The sequence below is a fragment of the Lithobates pipiens genome, unplaced genomic scaffold (genome assembly GCF_037356315.1).
Source record: "Lithobates pipiens isolate NorthernLeopardFrog02 unplaced genomic scaffold, aLitPip1_a1.2 Scaffold_10, whole genome shotgun sequence".
Taxonomy (NCBI): Eukaryota; Metazoa; Chordata; class Amphibia; order Anura; family Ranidae; genus Lithobates; species Lithobates pipiens.
The window spans coordinates 45,580,485-45,600,567 of NW_027507686.1; the positions used below are offsets into that span (position 1 = coordinate 45,580,485).

General features: G+C 43.6%; 1 protein-coding gene across 1 annotated transcript in view; it reads left to right on the forward strand.

Moving 5' to 3' along the window:
* Window positions 1-20,083, forward strand: part of VAT1L (vesicle amine transport 1 like) — a 120,388-nt gene that overhangs the window by 43,939 nt on the left and 56,366 nt on the right. Inside the window, exons 2-3 of the mRNA XM_077454447.1 lie at window positions 2,552-2,681; window positions 12,866-13,081. Of these exons, the coding sequence (XP_077310573.1) occupies window positions 2,552-2,681; window positions 12,866-13,081 (346 nt within the window). The remainder of the gene's footprint in view (window positions 1-2,551; window positions 2,682-12,865; window positions 13,082-20,083) is intronic.

Sequence of the window (20,083 nt, forward strand, 5' to 3'; positions counted from 1 at the left end):
TCTGTGCAGTAAATTTTAAACGAGCTTCATGTTTTTTCTTCAGCAATAAAGTCTTGCGTGGTGAGCATGCATACATGCCATTGCGGTTGAGTGCATTATTATTATTTTCTTTGAAACAATGCTAGTTCCAGGTCTTTCTGAAGCTCTCCACAAGATGTCCTTGGTTCTTACAACTCTTCTGATAATTCTTTTCACTCCTCTGTCAGAAATCTTGCGAGGAGCACCTTGTTGTGGCCGGTTTATGATGAAATTATGTTCTTTCCACTTCCGGATTATGGCCCCAACAGTGCTCACTGGAGAATTCAGAAGTTTAGAAATTCTTCTGTAACCAATGTCATCAGTATGTTTTGCAACAATAAGATTGCGAAGGTCATGAGAGAGCTCTTTTAACTTTTAACCATGATTAGATGTTTCTTGTGTGACACCTTCGTAATGAGACACCCTTTTATAGGCCATCAGTTAGTTGAGACTGAACCAGCTGATATTAATTTGCACTGACAAGGGGCAGGATTGCTTTCTAATTACTGAGAGATTTTAGGCTTTCCATGCCTGTTTGCACTTCCCTTTGTTCATGTGTTCAATACTTTTTCCCTGTGTCATTCCATTTTATTACACATAACTTAATTTCTGAATGTATTTGTTTGGATTTTTTTTTGTATGTATGGATTGCATGGGTTGTTACCGACATGTGGTGAAAATTTCATCTGAATAGCACCCTTAGAAATTGTACACTGAATTGTCAAAAGTATTGGGACACCTGCCTTTACATGCACATGAACTTTAATGGCATCTCAGTCTTGGTCCGTAGGGTTCAATATTGAGTTGGCCCACCCTTTGCAGCTATAACAGCTTCAACTCTTCTGGGAAGGCTGTCCACAAGGTTTAGGAGTGTGTCTATGGGAATGTTTGATCATTCTTCCAGAAGCTCATTTGTGAGGTCAGGCACTGATATTAGAGGAGAAGGCCTGGCGCACAAGCTCCATTTTAATTGAACCTCCCAAATGTGTTCTAAAGGGTTGAGGTCAGGAGGTGCAGGCAAATCATGTTCCTCCATCCCAAACCCACTCATCCATGTCTTTATGGACCTTGTTTTGAGCACTGGTCCAAATCATTTGGTGGCAGGAGGATTATGGTGTGGGATTGTTTTTCAGGGGTTGGGCTTGGCCCCTTAGTTCCAGTGAAGGGAACTCTTAAGGCATCAGCATACCAAGATATTTTGGACAATTTCATGCTCCCAACTTTGTGGGAACAGTTTGGGGATGGTCCCTCCTGTTCCAACACAACTGCACACCAGTGCACAAAGCAAGGTCCATAAAGATATGGATGAGGGAGTTCGTGGTGAAGGAACTTGACTACGCTATACAGAGTCCTGACCTGAACCCAATAGAACACCTCTGGGATGAATTAGAGCGGAGACGAGCCAGGCCTTCTTGTCCAAGATCAGAGCCTGACCTCACAAATGCGCTTCTAGAAGAATGGTCAAACATTTCCATAGACACACTCCTAAACCTTGTGGACAGCCTTCTCAGAAGAGTTGAAGCTGTTATAGCTGCAAAGGGCGGGCCAACTCAATATTGAACCCTACGGACCAAGACTGGGATGACATTAAATTTCATATGCGTGTAAAGGCAGGTGTCCCAATACTTTTGATAATATATTTACTTAGAAAAATGGTGACGTGTTCAACTCTTTTTACCCGCTGTATATGGTAAAGACTGGCAGATATTGGGGGAGATTTACTAAAATTGGTGCACATAGAATTTGGTGCAGCGCTGCATAGAAACCAAGCAGCTTCCAGGTTTTAATTGTGAAAAGCTTAATTGAACAAGCAGACTTTAGAAGCTGATTGGTTGCTATGCACAACTACACCAGATTCTGTGTGCACCAGTTTTTTTTGTTTTGTCTTTTTACACAGCAAACTATTTCTGACCAATATGTAACAACTGTGATTCTTTTTCCAAAGCCAAAATATGGTTTGATTTCCATTTCAACCTTGTAATGAAATGTTGAATCTTCTTGCTTTCACTGGACCAGTTGTGGTTATCTTAATTGAAAAGCCTCATACACACGATCAGACTTTGTACAAACTTTCCCGTGGATGTTTGTACAAAGGGCGTTGGCAGTAAGTTTGTATTGCATACACCCGATCTGACTTTTTAGGCAACAAATGCGAACGTAGTGACGTTTCAGCGTACTGACGACACGACTCAAAAAAGGACGTTCAGTTACTCCAGCGCCACCTTTGGTCAACTTCTGTATTGTTGTCTGATCTTTTGTATTGGTTCTGAGCATGCGTGTTTGTACTTTGTACAAAAGTCCGATGGTTTTGTGTACACACAATCGGACTTTGCTCCATCAGACTTATGTTGTCAAAAAGTTTGTTAGTTCGCACAGCCAACAAAAGTCAGATGAAAAAGTTTGTCCGATGGAGCGTACACACGATTGGATGTTGCTCCAAAACAGCTAATTTGCATGTTTGTTGTCAAAAAGTCCGATTGTGTGTACGGGCCTTAATAATCTGATTTCTTTTCTTTCTTTTTTTCCTGTGTAGTGGTCTGAACTTCATTGATTTGATGGTCCGACAAGGAAACATTGACAATCCTCCGAAAACACCGCTGGTCCCTGGTTTTGAGCTATCTGGGATAATTGAGGCTCTTGGAGCCAATGTTACTGGCTTTGAGGTATTATTTTATTTATATGTCATTTATTATCATTATATATCATATATCATTTTTTTATGCATTCTTTATAAGAGAAAAAATGTATTGAAGGATACAAATGTCAGATATTTGACAGGTGGGCGTATCTATAGCCAAACAAGTAGAGAACAGTTTTTATCGCTTTATGATAAAGCCGCCATATTTGCATGCGGTCAGGTTCTGAAAGCTTTCTCGCCATCGCAGGCAGCTGTGTGACTTTGCCCCAAAATGACTGGGTGTTGTATACTGCTGCTCATGGTCTCCTAATCAATGCCAGGGTACAGATGTTGAAACTGCTTTATATGTGGCTGAAAGATGATGTTGAAGGCTCCCCCTGTTTACGCACGTCAGCCCCGGAAGATTTGGCTGCTGAATGACCAGGCCATTTTTTGTGATTCGGCACTGCGTCGCTTTAACTGACAATTGCGCGGTTGTGCGACGTTGCACCCAAACAAAATTGACGTCCTTTTTTCCCCACAAATAAAGCTTTCTTTTAGTGGTATTTGATCACCTCTGCGGTTTTTATTTTTTGCGCTATAAGCAAACAAATAGCGACAATTTTGAAAAAAAAAAACACAATATTTTGTACTTTTTGCTATAATAAATATCCCCATTTTTTTAAAAAAAGGTAATTTTTTTCTCAGTTTAGGCCGATATGTATTCTTCTACATATTTTTGGTAATAAAAATCACAATAAGCGTATATTGAATGGTTTGTCTACAAAATAGGGGATAGATTTATAGCATTTTTATTAATATAATAAATATCCCCATTTTTTTTTTTAAAAGCAATTTTTTTCTCAGTTTAGGCCGATATGTATTCTTCTACATATTTTTGGTAAAAAAAACGAAGTAAAGGTATATTGATTGGTTTGCGCAAAAGTTATAGCGTCTACAAAATAGGAAATAGATTTATAGCATTTTTATTATTATTATTTTTTTTTTTTTATATAAGTAATGGCGACAATCTGCGATTTTTATCGGGACTGCAACATTATGGCAGACACATAGGACACTTTTGACACATTTTTGGGACCATTGGCATTTATACAGCGATCAGTGCTATAAAAATGCACTGATTACTGTAAAAATGTCACTGGCAGGGAAGGGGTTAACACTAGGGGGCGATCAAGAGTTTAACTATGTTCCCAGGGTGTGTTTCTAACTGTAGGGGGAGGGGATTGATCTAGAGGGGATCACAGATCGTGGTTCTTAGCTATTAGGAATCTTAAGATCTGTCACTCCTCACAGAACAGGGATTTGTGAGTTTACACACACGTGTCCCTGTTATGCCTCTCGTGCCCACGATCGCTCGTGGCCGGCGGTCATCGCGACCATCGGCAAACGAGCATTGGCACCCCCCGCAGTGCAACGGTGCGTGCCTGCTATCGTGATTCCGCGAGCCGACGTATAGCTATGACGGTTCGCGGGATCGTGCCGACCTGCCGCAGTATGACAGAGGTTGGTCGGAAAGCGGTTAAGGATGGTTGTTCCATTTTGACATAGATGACCTCTTTCATGCCTCATGTGGACCAGTTGCCCTCACTGTTCCTGACATTTATTAGAACAGAATGAGCAGAACATGTCCAACTGAATGGGACTAATCACCACTAGCTTATGTGGCTTTAGATAAACTTTAAAGTGGTTTGTAAAACTGAGACATGAAATATGAACAACGCATATCCCTCTATAGTGTGTACTTGTCTCAATTGAGAGCACTCCTTGTTATTTCTGTCTGCTGCTTTATTCCTCTGCTATCAGCATGAGTCACGTCTAACAAGTTTTCCTGACACCAAGAGAAAAATGGTGTCAGGGGAGGGAGGATTTGCTGGGAATGTGTTTGAATTGAAGCACTGGAGCAGAACTGGGCCATGGTAATATAGTGTATAGCTCATTCTGGCTATTCTTACACTTTTACAAAGATATATACAATTTATATATATATATATATATATATTGTATATATCTTTGTAAAAGTGTAAGAATAGCCAGAATGAGCTATACACTATATTACCAAAAGAATTGTGACGACTGCCTTTACACACACATGAACTTGAATGGCATTCCAGTCTTGGCCCGTAGGGTTCAATATTGAGTTGGCCCACCCTTTTCCGCTATAATAGCTTAAACTCTTCTGAGAAGGCTGTCCACAAGGTTTAGGAGTGTGTCTATGGGAATGTCGACCATTCTTCCAGAAGCGCATTTGTGAGGTCAGGCACTGATTTTGGATGGGAATACCTGGCTCCCAGTCTCCACTTTAATTCATCCCAAAGGTGTTCTATCGGGTTGAGGTCAGGACTGTGCAGGCCAGTCAAGTTCCTCCACCCCAAACTCACTCATCCATGTCTTTATGGACTTTGCTTTGTGCACTGGTCCAAATCATTTGGTGAAGGGGGGATTATTGTGTGAGGTTGTTTTTTAGGGGTTGGGCTTGGCACCTTAGTTCTAGTGAAGGGAACTCTAAGCCCCTGTACACACGGTCGGAGATTTCCACAACCAAATCTGTCGGATTTTGTCCGTCGGATCTTGTCCGAAACTGTTGCATACACACGGTCGGACAAAGTTGGCGAAAAATCCGATCTTTCAGAACGTGATGACGTATTTTCGTTACGATGGGACTACATTCAGGCTAGTAGCCAATAGCTTTGATGTAGGAATTTGATCTGAGCATGCGTGGCACTTGGTCCGATCAAAATTCTCTACACATGATCGGAGTATGTGCGATCGGCCCAGTTGGTCGGGAAATATTTCCAACATGTTGGAAAATTGGGTCCGACGGATATTCCGACGGAATCAGTCCGATGCATACCACACACAGTCGGATTATCCGACGACACGGTCCGATAGGACACATTCCAACGGATTCTTCGACCGTGTTAGCATATCAGGACATTTTGGACAATTCCATGCTCCCAACTTTGTGGGCTCAGTTTAGGGATGGCCTCTTCCTGTTCCAACACGACTGTGCACCAATGCGCAAAGTAAGGTCCATAAAGACATGAGTGAGTTTGGGGAGGGGAGCAACTTGACTGGTCTCCACAGAGTCCTGACCTCAACCCGATTGAATACCTTTGTGATGAATTAGAGTGGAGACTACGAGCCAGGCCTTCTTGTCCAACATCAGTGCCTGACCTCACAAATGCGCTTTTGGAAGAATGGCCAAACATTTCCATAGACACACTCCTAAACCTTGTGGACAGCCTTCCCAGAAGAGTTCAAGCTGTTATAGCTGCAAAGAGCATGAACAAAGCATATCCCTCTATAGTGTGTACTTCTCTCAATTAAGAGCACTAATTGTTATTTCTGTCTGCTGATATCACCATGAGTCATGTCACATGAGTCAAGAGAAAATTGGTGACAGGAGAGGGACCTCCTGCAGATTGACCCTTCCCTCCAATGTGTTGACATGATGGCATCATGCAGTTGCTACAGATTGAGATCTGGTGACTGTGGAGGCCATTGGAGTACAGTGATATCAGTGTCATGTTAAAGAAACCAGCAGTGAGATGATTGGAGCTTTGTGACATGGTGCATTATCCTGCTGGAAGGAGCCATTAGAAGATGGGGACACTGTAGTCATAAAGGGATGGACATGGTCAGCAACAATACTCAGGTAGGCCGTGGAGCTTAAACGATGCTCAATTGGTACTAAGAGGCCCAAAGTGTGCCAAGACTATATCCCCCACACCATTATACCACCACCACCCGCCTGAACCATTGATACAAGGCAGGATGGATCCATGATTTCATGTTGTTTCAGCCCAATTCTGACCCTACCATCTGCATGTTGCAGCTGAGTTTGACACTCATCAGACCAGGCAAAGGTTTCAACTCTTTTATTGTCCAATTTTGGTGAGCCTGTGCGAATTGTAGCCTCAGTTTCCTTCCACTTAGCTAACAGGAATGGCACCCAGTGTGGTCTTCTGCTGCTGTAGCCCATCTGCTTCAAGGTTCGAGGTGTTGTGCATTCAGATATGGTATTCTGCATATCTTTTTTGTTTACGAGTGGGTATTTGACTTACTGTTGCCTTTTTATCATCTCCAACTAGTCTGCCCATTCTCCTCTGAGGTCAACAAGGCATTTTCGATCACACAACTCCCATTCACTGGATATTTTCTCTTTTTTGGACCATACTCTGTAAACCCAGAGATGGTTGTGCACGAAAATCCCAGTAGATCAGCAATTTTTGAAATACTCAGACCAGCTGTCTGGCACCAACAACCAGGCCACATTCAAAGTCACTTAATTCTTCTTTCTTCCCCATTCTCATGCTCGGTTTGAACTTCAGCAAGTCATCTTCACCTCGTCTAGAAGTCTAAATGCATTGGGTTCCTGCCATGTAATTGGCTGATTAGAAATTTGTGTTCCCAAGCAATTGAAGAGGTGTACCTAATAAAGAGTGTACTTTGACACTACCTGAAGGGTACGCTCACATTGTAGGCGGGTTTGAAATCGTGCGCGTTTCATTGCGAGTTCAGGGGCGATTTGAAAGACATCTTCACGGGTTCATCAGGTTGCACCGATTGGGACGTGCCATTGCCAGAAATAGGCTGCGATTTTGCATGCGGTTTGACATGTCAATCGCCACGGTGTCGGGGGGGGGCGAATGGTTGTCTTTTGGGAATGTACAGTAGACATTTATATCCTTTTTATAAAGCCTATGAAAGAAGGACTGAATGTGCTCCAATCCCAGGACAAATCTGCTTATTGATTGTTAACGAGGAAACGATTTATTAAATAGTTTCTCAAGCGTCTTCTTTTGTTGCACTTTGGAAAATATTTGCTATGGGATTCTGCACAGTACAGCTTGTCAATAAATACGCTTTCTCAGTGATTGAGTTGTCTCATTAACAAAGCCATCAGTGTGGAGCTTTCTGCTGGACCATCAGCAATGAGAATAAAGGAGCTCGGAGAACTGTCACTAATTAGGGGAGACGCAGGAGAAGACACCGGGTGCTCCTTTTTCAGTTATAATTAAAGTCAGGTTTGTATGTTGCAGGGATAAGACACATCTTCCTTCTCCATAGCAACCTTCTTGGTAAAGCGAATTTGCGGCCGCTCGCGGCAGGACGGTAATTAAAAACGTGACCACAGAGCACATCTGACCTTTTTGCTGCAGAGCCAACAAGGGGAAGCGGCATTCTGATCTTTCCTGCTGCTCAGAAGTCAAGTCTATAATCCTTCGTACAATTAGATCTGCGCTACTTGAATAAAGATGCATCAATCACAGCAAATGGGATTCTGATCAAGACACCTTTAGCGCCGGCAAATGTTCTGGGAGGTAGAGATAAAGAATACAAATAGAGAAGGAAAAAGTTCCAGTTGTAGACCAATATTGAGTCTATTCTCCAGGGGGATATAAAAGACTCAAATTAACGTGATACTAAACACACAAGGTTTTAATTTACAGTATATACTCGAGTTTAGGCCGACTCAAATATAAGCCAAGGCACCTAATTTTACCACAAAAAACTGGGAAAACTTATTGACTCGAGTATAAGCCTAGGGTGGGAAAATGCAGCAGCTACTGGGTAAACAATGCCCATCTGCAGCCTCACTGTGCCCCTTTGCAGCCTCATTGTTCCCATTTTCAGCCTCATTGTGCCCATTTGCAGCCTCACTGTGCCCATTTGCAGCCTCACTGTGTCCATTTGCAGCCTCACTGTGTCCATTTGCAGCCTCATTGTGCCCATTTGCAGCCTCACTGTGTCCATTTGCAGCCTCATTGTGCCAATTTGCAGCCTCATTGTGCCCATTTGCAGCCTCACTGAGCCCATTTGCAGCCTCCCTGTGCCCCTTTGCAGCCTCATTGTTCCCATTTGCAACCTCACTGTGCCCATTTGCAGCCTCATTGTGCCCATTTGCAGCCTCACTGTGCCCCTTTGCAGCCTCATTGTTCCCATTTGCAGCCTCACTGTGCCCATTTGCAGCCTCACTGTGTCCATTTACAGCCTCACTGTGTCCATTTGCAGCCTCACTGTGTCCATTTGCAGCCTCATTGTGCCCATTTGCAGCCTCATCGTGCCCATTTGCAGCCTCACTGAGCCCATTTGCAGCCTCACTGAGCCCATTTGCAGCCTCACTGAGCCCATTTGCAGCCTCACTGTGCCCATTTGCAGCCTCACTGTGTCCATTTACAGCCTCACTGTGTCCATTTGCAGCCTCACTGTGTCCATTTGCAGCCTCACTGTGTCCATTTGCAGCCTCATTGTGCCCATTTGCAGCCTCATCGTGCCCATTTGCAGCCTCACTGAGCCCATTTGCAGCCTCACTGAGCCCATTTGCAGCCTCACTGTACCCATTTGCAACCGTACCTTTGATTACTAAAACAGTGGGTGTCTCTCGCTGTGTTATGCAGTCTGTTTGGCGGCTGTCCATTGTAAAAAAGCCCTGCCTCCTCCTCGTCCGTGATAGAGGAACACTGATACAGTTTCCCCACAAATAGAGCTTTCTGCTGGTGGTATTTGAACACTTCTGCATTTTTTATTTTTTTTGCGCTATAAATAAAGATAGACTGACAATTTTTTTTAAAAATATTGTATTTTTAACTTTCTGCTATAAAACAAATGTAAAAAAAAATCTAATTTTTTCATCAATTTAGGCCAATATGTATTCTGCTACATATTTTTGGTAAAAAAAAATGTAATTCCAATAAACGTATATATTGATTGGTTATAACATCTACAAACTATGGGATATATTTATGTAATTTTCATTTATTTTTATTTTTTTACTAGTAATGGCGGTGGTCAGCGACTTATAGCAAGACTGCAATATTTCTGCGGACAAATCAGACTCCTAACTGACACTTTTAAGAATGGGGAAAGGGAGGTCCGACTTTGAATGTACAACAATAAAATTAAATAATTAAAGCAGAGTTCCACCCAAAAATGGAACTTCCGCTTTTCAGAATCTTTCCCCCCTCCGGTGTCACATTTGCCACTTTTCAGGGGGGATGGGGGAGCAGATACCTATCTAATACAGGGATTTTGCTCCCAATTTCGGGCATATATAACCAAGCCACCCACGGGTATCTACGCAACTTCCGGTGCCTTCTCCGCCCCCACCCCCCCCCGCTGTCTTCTGGGTGACACACAGGTCTCAGAAGACTGCAGGGACCAGTGGGATTGTGCAGTGCAAGTTGCGCATGCGCAGTTGGGAACACAGGGAGTGAAGCCGCAAGGGACGGGTCGGCTTTGGGTGCCGACATGCCAGCGCCCTGGACAGGTGAGTGTCCTTATTTTAAAATTCAGCAGCTGCAGTATTTGTAGCTGCCGACTTAAAAAAAAATAAAAAATTAGGCGGAACTCCGCTTTAAATCAGTAATATGGTACATAATAGTAGTCATGATAAATAATAAAATCTACAATACAGTTCATATATATATACACCATTATACATGTAGTAAAAACAAATTATCACATAAAAGTAGACAGTTTATATCACATAAAACACATATGGAGAGTATGTAATAAAACACATGGTAGGTTGAAACACAGCATCTACGCATTTCATATATTGATCCAATCTTCAGGAGCATGCATGTGACTTGAGATATGTAATATATGATGGTAGAAATATCTATAAGGTCTGACCCCGCCAAGGAAAAGGGATGATAATGAAAAGTAACAATAAAGATTAGACCCATAGAAGCCCCCACACTCTAAAATACTTGCAGACGTAACTGTATGATGAGAGTGTGGCACTAAGGACCGAAGACCCCTCTAAGGGCATTCCCATCAGCTGTTTAGGTGGCATGGGGCGGCACCCAAGCCTGGCAAGTACACCATCAAAGGAGGGTAATTGATACTTTTTTGGGAGCCAGTGACACTAATACAGTGATCAGTGCTAAAAAAAATGCACTGTCACTGTTCTAATGGCACTGTCTGGGAAGGGGTTAACATCAGAGGAGATCAGTAGGTTAACTGTGTGCCTAGCCAGTGTTTTTGTAGAGTGTGGGAGGTGGTTTTACTAAGGGAAGACATGGTTCCTTGTCACTGCTTTGCAGGAACACAGGATTCATGCGTTCCCTAATGACAGAACGGCAATCTGCCTTGTTTACATAGGCAGACTGCAGTTATCCCTGTGTACCGAATGATCGGAGGGTGCCAACCTACAATGAGCCGCTGTGTAGTAGCCCAATATTGCACCCGCAATCTACTGATCACGGGTACAATACTCTGCAGGCTCCTATGGAAAAAAAGAATTAATGCAAATTCTTTTACCTGCAAAAACATGTGCATTTATTGTTTTTTTAAAAGGTGAACTTTGCCTTTAAATTGACTTTTGGGCCAGCTTGCTTAGCTGGAATTATGTCCCATTCAGAGGTCTGGCCTTGTCTATTTAGAGAATTCCTTGCTTTCATTGAAAAGAATAAAACACTTTTTCTGAAAGACAGAGGTGCCAATCGAGTGACTCCCTGTGCCCCGTGAACAAAGTTCTCCCAAACAGCATCATTCCTAGAGTTCTTCTTTAATCAGATTTCATCAATATTATTTTACATAAAAGGTTCTGTGCTGAAATTTTCTGTCTAGATAAAAGAAAAGAAATTGAAGAGAAACTTTTTTGTTTTGTGTCAGTATTACTGTCGCCTTTGTTTCTTAATTAAAGCTGTATTCAATTCAAAACTAAATATATAAAATATTGCAACTTACCAATCATCATGTGGTGGCTGCATTTGTTTTTTTTTTGTTTTTTTCAATTTTTTTTCCCCTCTGTTTTTACCTGGTGGTCTGGCCAGTAACACCTCCTGTATCAGAGTGCCTCCACTCTAGATGAATGAGCACAGGGGGCACAGCAGACAGCAGCATTGTCAGTCCGGGGGGTGTTAGAAGCACTATTAGATTTAAAGTGATTGTTATTTAAAAAAAAAAAAATCAGAAGCTTTACAAACATGTTATACTTACCTGCTCTGTAATGGTTTTGCACAGAACAGCGTCGATCTTCTTATTTTTGGGTCCTCCCGAAGGCGGTTCTGGCTCCTCCTCCCTGCTGAGTGCCCCCAATAGCAAACCTCTTTCTATGGGGGCACTTGAGCAGGCTTGCTCCTGAGCTGCATTCCTATGAATGGATACACACAGAGCTCTGCCCCCCCACTCTTGCCTTATTGGCTTACTGGCTGTTATTGACACCAGCAGGAGCCAATAGCTTCCGCTGCTGTGTGAACCAATGAGGAGAGAGGGGCCCCAGAGAGCTTTAATGCACATTGTTGGATCGAGATGGGGCTCAGGTAAGTAAGGTGGGGCTGGGGGGGGGGGGGGAGCTGCACCCAGAAGATTTTTTACCTTAATGCATAGAATGCATTAAGGTAAAAAACCTTCTGCCTTTACAACCACTTTAAAGCCCCCCTCAGCCCCCCTAATACTTATCTGGGCCCCATCTCGATCCAGCGATGTTCACGAGAGACTCGGATGTCCAGGACTCTTCTCGTTGGCTGAGATAGCAGCGAAAGCGCCATTGGCTCCCACTGCTGTCAGTCAAAGTCAGTGGGCCAATGAGAAGAGAGAGGTGGGGCTTGGGTGCCCCCATAGTAAGCTGCTTGTTGTGGGGGCACACAATAGGAGGGAGGGGCCAGGAGTGCCAAAGACGGACCCAAGAATAGAGGGATCCGGGCTGCTCTGTGCAAAACAACTACACAGAGCAGGTAAGTATAACATGTTTGTGATTTTTAAACAACAACAAAAAAAAGACTTCACTTTAAATACATTAACAAATGAATGCCAAACCCCAGCTTCCCTTTTGGGAAAAGATTTTATATAAACAAATACAAGATGACCATTTGAATCACCACTGCCAGTGTTAAGCGGTCTGCCTCATCCCTCTAACTGCAAGAGAGCTTTTTCTGTTGAAAAACAACAGACTTACTGTCTGGATCACCAGATGAAAATAGGAGAAATAAACCCTAAAAAAGGAAACAAATGCAGCTATCACATCTAAGAATTGGTAGGCTTCAATGCAATAAATGTTTTCTTATGTGTTTAATACAGCTTACACACATTGAAAAGATTCCCTGAGCACTATGGGGGAGCACAGAAGGTCTTTCCATATGTTTTGCGATCTCTGATTGAAACCTCCTGATATGGCAGTGCAGAAGATTAGAAAATGTGATTGCTTTTTATCAGTGGTTTGAAAGTAACCATTTTGTGTGTAATTTTTTTTTCCTCCAGATTGGGGACAGAGTTATGGCCTTTGTCAACTACAACGCATGGGCAGAAGTGGTCTGCACCCCTGCAGAGTTTGTCTATAAGATCCCAGATGGGATGAGCTTCTCAGAAGCGGCTGCCTTCCCTATGAACTTTGTCACAGCCTACATGATGCTCTTTGAGGTGGCCAATCTCAGGGAAGGGATGTCTGTCCTTGTCCACTCTGCTGGTGGAGGAGTGGTAAGTGATTTCTTTAAAGCCCCATTCCGGGTAAAAATCGAAGTTTACTTGTACATTGTATATGATTTGAAGTGATACTAAACACACACAGTTTAATTTACATTGTCCCTTCTATTTGTGTATGTGGATGATGGCTCTGTAATTATTTTAATTTAAAAAAAAACATTGAAATACCTTTTTCCTAATCAATATACAGCTGTCACATGACCCAGCTCTCTCCCAGCCTGTCTGCAGGGAAACATAGGCAGGAGGAGCTTCTAGTCCTCTGCTGCTGGTCACATGTTAAAAAAAAAAATAGCCTTTGGAATACAGAGCAAAAAAAAGAATTTATATCAATAAACTGTTTTAAATTGCCATACTAATTAATTCAAATCGTCAAATTTTTTGGCAGTAACATGGTATGGGCGGATTTCTGCCAATCACAGGCTGTGTCACGCCACTCCTGCCTGTTTTTAAAGCCGCGTATATACGATCGGATTTTCCAACGGGAAATGTGTGATGACAGACTGGTGGCGGAAAATCCGAACGTTTGTACGCTCCATTGGACAATTGTCGGATTTTCCGCGGACAAATGTTGGATAGCAGGTTTTAAAATTTTCCGCTGACAAATGTGTGTTGTCGGATTTTCCGAAGCGTGTGTACACAAGTCCGTCGGACAAAAGTCCAAAGTACGAACCCGCATGCTCGGAAGCAAGGACGAGCCAAAAGCGGTCGGTCTTGTAAACTAGCGTTTGTAATGGAGAATTAACATTTGTGACGCACAATTCTCTTCTTCTTTAATGGGATAATAATGAAGCTGCTTTGCTGGTGATACTGATGGAGTTATTGCAAACTAATTTTGTAAAGGCTTTTTTTTCTAATGATATCAAGAATAATATTATTATTGTTTTTTTATTTTGCAAGTTATCACAACACACCTATCCCGTAGTTTTTAAGAACAAAGATACAACTATGTTGGTGTCCCTTGTCAATTTTACATTGTAAAACACATAGCCAAGTATTATTCTCCACAATTTTTTTATTGTGCATAAAAAAAATAAAACAAATAAAATTAGACATGCTATCTGCTAATAGAACTTAACCAAAAAGTGCATTCTATGCATCCAAAAATATAGAAAATATACCAAATCAAATAAATAATGTCAAAGCAATAACTTCAAGGCCAATAATAAATAGCACGCTATCTCCTCCAATTCCGCAAAATGTCTTGTTGATGAACGGCCATTCAGAAACGAACTGAAAAGCACGAATCAACCCTTACCAAACATCTACTAACACGAAATTAGCAGAAGGAGCCCAAAGGGTGGTGCTAAAGAGCTGAAAAACGACATAGTACATCACTACGTTTGTGTTTGTTGGCCGACAATTCCTTGCCGTTTGTATGCAACACAAGTTTGGGTCAACGTTCTTCAGGCAAAAATACATGGTTTTGTTGACCAACAACCCGATCGTGTGTGAGAGGCTTTAGAATAAGCGGGAGGTGAAGCCTCCATGAATCTACTCTATGATATCCGCCCCTATTGAGTTTAGCTGGTTGGTGGGCAGTTCAGATGTGATAGGGAGGAAATGCTCAGCATAGAAACTCACTGAAAAATGAACATGTGCAGAGTTGCCACCACAGCTGCAAAATCCCTATCTGATTTAGGGACATGAACAGAAGGGGGATATAAAGAGCAGCGGGATCAACCAGGTTTTTTGCAGAATACAGAAAACAAATCTCATAGTGGTTGAGTATGAAGAGCATGTAATACAGCATTTATTGATAGTTTTAAGTGATATGGGTTTAGTGACACTTTAAAGAATAACTTCACCTCTTCATAACATGTTATACCCATATTCAGGGTGTAACATGTAACAACGGACCGACTCCTGATCCCCCGATCTGACAGCATGGGGATTCCCCCACACCCACCAGCTATCACAAATAAAAAAAAGCGTGGCCAAACAGGTCTCCGCCCCTGCCCTGCCGAATCACTCATTCACAGCGTCCTGTAAATGGAAAACATCCGGCAGCCTTTGAGGCTGTCGGGTTTGTAGTTTTCAATGAACTACTGCAGCGCGGTGGAGCGCCATGGTAGTTCATTCTCTCGTCCTGTCAGATTGTATCTGCTTGCTCGTATGGGATGTACAGGCACACAGATACACTGACAGTTCTGCAGGAGCCCTGCATGGCACCAGCAATCTGCTGATGCAATGCTTTACAGGCTCCAAAAAAAAATAAAACATAATGCACATTTATTTATTTTTTTCTAAAAAGTTGACTTTAAGTGCAGCAGTCTATGGCTGGCCATACACAGTGCAACATTTGGACAATTTCTGATGAACAGGACGATCTTCGAGCCGTAGGTGTGACTGTCAGCACACTCTCGACTGATAGCCTTCGAACTATCAGCTTCAAAGTGTCTGCATTCAATCAGATGCAGCCACAGTTCCAGTATTCTGACATCTGCAGGTATACAATAGCCGGCATTGGAGATTCCTCCAACCACACTGCCCACAAAGCTGAAAGTAAAAAATCTTACAGTGTATGGTCAGTTTAACGTGGATCACCCTCAGGAAAGACTTTCCTCCCCTCCACTGCCAGAATTTTGCTGTCTCTTTATTTATTTTTCTTTGTCAACAAAAAAAGTGCGGTCCTGTTCCCACTTGCATGTCATTCACCTTGGCGATTTATGTGCATTGTCCTCCCTTTGCCTCTTGGGATTTGCACGTGACATATTCCAGGAGGCATAGCTCTTCATTCAGAAAGGAGGAGGGGGGTGTATCTAGCCCTACAATGTCAGGAGGTGTGCCAATTGAACCAGAAAGAGCCGGTGGGCTTTTTAATGAGAGGGGGACTTGTAAAAGACCTTTCACATGGGCAGTGTCTGTCACTTTTTTTGATACGTAATTACAGAGATCAAAATAGACAGCAATATATCTCCAGGGCTGTCCTTAATATTGATTGGACCCTGGGCAAACATTTTCTTTGGGCCCGCCTCCCCCTCCCCCCCCCCCCCCCCCCCCCATGCAATTTCACTCTCCACCTGCTCTGAGACATGCAATAAATAGCAGCTAGACTTAAAACCAGTTTAATGTATCAGATCAGGCAGCAATTGAGATTGGTTGCCAGGGGTTACAGCATATCATTACTGCTTACTGACTGGTTGCTAGAGGTTACAGCACACATTACGGCTCCCTGATTAGTTGCTAGAGGTTACAGCAAAATGATTTCTGCTTCTTAATCGGTTGCTAGAGATTACTTTACAGTATTGCTGCTCACTAATTGGTTGCTAGAAGTTACAGCACATCATCTCCTGCACTACATATGAATGTTGCCTTTATTTACATATCAATGGCGCCGGCCGCAGCTATTTACTTATGAATGCCGGTTATTTACTTGTAAACACAGGGTCTGCAGGTGAGTCACCTGTACACAACAATAAGGCAGAGCTGGGCAGCATTAGTACCAGCATTTCACACTGAGATATCGGGACACAGCACAGGACTAAAATTTCAAAGGATAAGGGAATTTAAACCAGGATAGTTGGCAAGTATGAGGCAGCTGCTTTGGGCCCCACAACAATGACAGGGCCCAGGGCAGCTGCCCCTTTTGCCCTGCCTTAAAGATGGCACTGTACATCCCTATGGGTGGGAAGATATAAGCAGAGTTGCATACCCCTACACCCACCCACCTCTGGGTCTTTTCAGGTCCATAGGACTGAACAGAACATGTTTGAGTTCAGTCCACATTTAGTAACTAGGCTGGAGGTGGATGGATATAGGGGAAAATAAGTCCACCTACATCCACTGACCCATAGGGATTACATGGGTCCTTATTTTCTATTGTGGAAAGTTCAGAGTGGACAAGGATGTCACATTTGTACTGTTTTGATCTGATTCAGCAGGAGATCAGTCCAGGATTGATTGCTGAGGCTGAATGAACATCGCCTGCATGAAGGGAGGATAAGGATAATAATTGTGGAATTTATCCTTTCACACTGTGATAATCAATGTTATTCTCTTTATCTGTCAGTGGTCTTAATGCTATGTCTGATCGGTGTATGTCCCTTTATCGCAAAACAGAATTGTGTTAGGTTCATATATAGTAGTTTGGCATGCTGGGTTTGTAGCATTCTATGTCTTTGGCCCATTTCACACTGGGGCCCTTTGCGGGCGCTACAGCGCTAAAAATAGGGCCTGCAAAGTGCCCTGAAACAGCCACTGCTGTGTCTCCAATGTGAAAGCCCAGAGGGCTTCCACACTGGAGTGGTGTGCTGGCAGGAAGGTAAAAAAAGTTCTGCTAGCAGCATCTTTGGAGCGGTGTATTCACCGATCCGAAACCGCACCTACCCATTGAAATCAATGGGGCAGCGCAGCTATACCGCCGGCAAAGAGCCACTGCAGCGGCACTTTGCGGGCGGTTTTAATCCTTTTTTGGCCACTAGTGGGGGTTTATACTGCCCCGTTAGCAGCCGAATACCGGCGCTAAAACTATGGTAAAACATCCCTAAAAATAGAGACGTTTTACCGCTGATGCCCAGACCGCCCCAGTGTGAAAGGGGCCTTTGTAGAGGAGGAGCGTCAAACTCACTTTCATCTCGGGCTGCATCAGCAACTTGGTTGCCCTCAAAGGTTTGGCTGTATCTGTAAAACTAGATGTCCAGAGCACATCATCCCCCTTACATCAGATGTTAAGAGCCCTCCACCATCAGAATTCAAGAGTTCCACGCCCTTCCTTACATCACAGTGCACCCCCCTTGAAGGAAAGGAGGTGTGAAGCAAAAAGTGCAGGGTCTGGAGGAGGACTAGAGGAGGGCTGGAGTTAGCTGAATGCCGAAACCAGGGGAGGTAGAGATGAGGGGGTGTCATGGCTACACTGAGAAGTGCAGGATCTATATGAGGAATTCTGTCCTCCTCTCTGCTGACAATTGCTGAGACAAGGGGTAAAGGCAAGCCTCTCCATGGCTGCACAGAGAAGCACAAGATCTGTTGGAGGAGTTCTGTTCTTTCTGTTGCTGACTACTGAGACAAGGTGGGGATGGGGACAAGACACGGGGGGTGCCATAGCTGCAGGGTGAGGGTGAGAGATGTGAGGGCCACATGAAATGACCCAAAGGGCTGGATTTGGCCCGTGGGCCTTACGTTTAATACACGTGTTGAAGAGTGTTCTAGAATTGTATCATAGTCATGACCAGTAATATGTTCCTGTTGAAAGTATCTGTAAAAAACATAATCTAGTTGTATTAGAAGCATGTCTAGTTGGTGAAGTCCTGTTGGAGGTCTAGCCTGTGTCTGGTCTGTGTTGAGTGTGATAGAATAGTACTATAATTATATCTAGTGGTCAGATCCTGTGTAATGTCTGGAGATTTACAGTATGTGTTCAGTGTGGAATTGTATTATATTGAAGACAATGGGCAGTCCAATGAATATTCTCACAAAATCTTCTCACAAAAGATGAAGCCACTCCTAATACTTCTGCAGTCCTTATCTCCACCGTCTAGGTGCTCCCTCCTCTGGAGATCAGTCCTCTGGGATCAGTGCTCTGGGGATCACTTCTCCGGGGATCAGTGCTCTGGGGATCACTTCTCCGGGGATCAGTGCTCTCGGGATCACTCCTGTGGGAATCTTTTGAAAAAATTTTGAAAAAAAAAAACTGTTTTCTTTTGTGTCTGTGACAAAACTTTGTAAATAAGTACGTTTTCTCCTTCACTGATGAGTACGGATGGGGCTGCACTAATGGGCACTGATAAAGCGGCACTGGTGGGCACCGATGAGGTGGCACCAATGAGGTGGCACTGAGATGGCACTGATGGGCACTAATATGCGGCACTGATGGGGCACCAATAGGCAGCACTGATGGGCACTGATAGGTGGCACTGATATGCAGCACTTTTGGGTACACGTAGGTGGCACTGATGGGCACTGAAAGGCGGCACTAATGGGCACTGATAGGCAGCAGGGATGGGCACTAATAGGCGACATGGATGGGCACTGATATATGGCACGGATGGGCACTGATAGGTGGCACGGATGGGCACTGAGAGGTGGCACGGGTGTACATTAATGGATGGTACAGATGGATGCCAGTCAGTGATGCCCATTGTGGGCACTGATTGGCATCCATTGTGGGCACTGATTGGCATACCTGGTGGTGACTAGTGGTGGGCATCCCTGGTGGTCCTGGTGGCGTCCCTGCTGGTCCAGTGTGGGCATCCTTGGGGGGCTGCGCTGATAATCAATCAGCACAGATCCCCCTCACAGGAGAGCAGCCGATTGGCTTTCCTCTACTCGCCGGGGTCGGCTCTCCTCTACTCTCAGCCAATCGTCTCTCCTCTTCTCTCCTTTATTTACTCGCCGGGGTTGGCTCTCCTCTACTCTCAGTCGATCGGCTCTCCTCTTCTCTACTTTACTCGCCGGGGTCGCGCAGCGGCTTGATATCCTGGCGACATCATATGACGTCCGGTCAGCATATTGCAACTACTTTGCAGAGGTCATATTGCTATATGATGGGCTGCAAGTGGTTAAAATAAAGGGCTAAACAACCCAGAGTAAAAAACTGTTTGACTAGATACTATCGCCCCACCCCATACACCTTCCCTTTAAGATATTTATATACTGCTGGAATTTCATTTCATGTTCTATAGATAGTGGAGAGGTATATAGTCCCAATGCGTTTAGTAAATTGAGCTTCTTCAGGGGTTCAAGGGTGCAACTGCTAAGAAAAATACATAAGAGTTGACATATACGTATATAGCGGCCATAACCCTCAATTGGGCGGCCTTGACTTTTGGGCTTACCGGTTACCTCCGCTTGGCTGGTTCTTCCAGGTCTATGGGTTCCCAGGGTTAGTACCCAACGACTTTGGACGCTGACACCATAAAAGTCCTTTAGAAAGGTTTTTATTTGCAGGGGTAACATCCAATAAACACAGTCTCGTATGGGAACAGAGGGCAGGGGTGAAGAAACTCAGGCACCTTGAACTGCTAATCACTAGAAAGTCTGTAATACAACTCAGAGAGT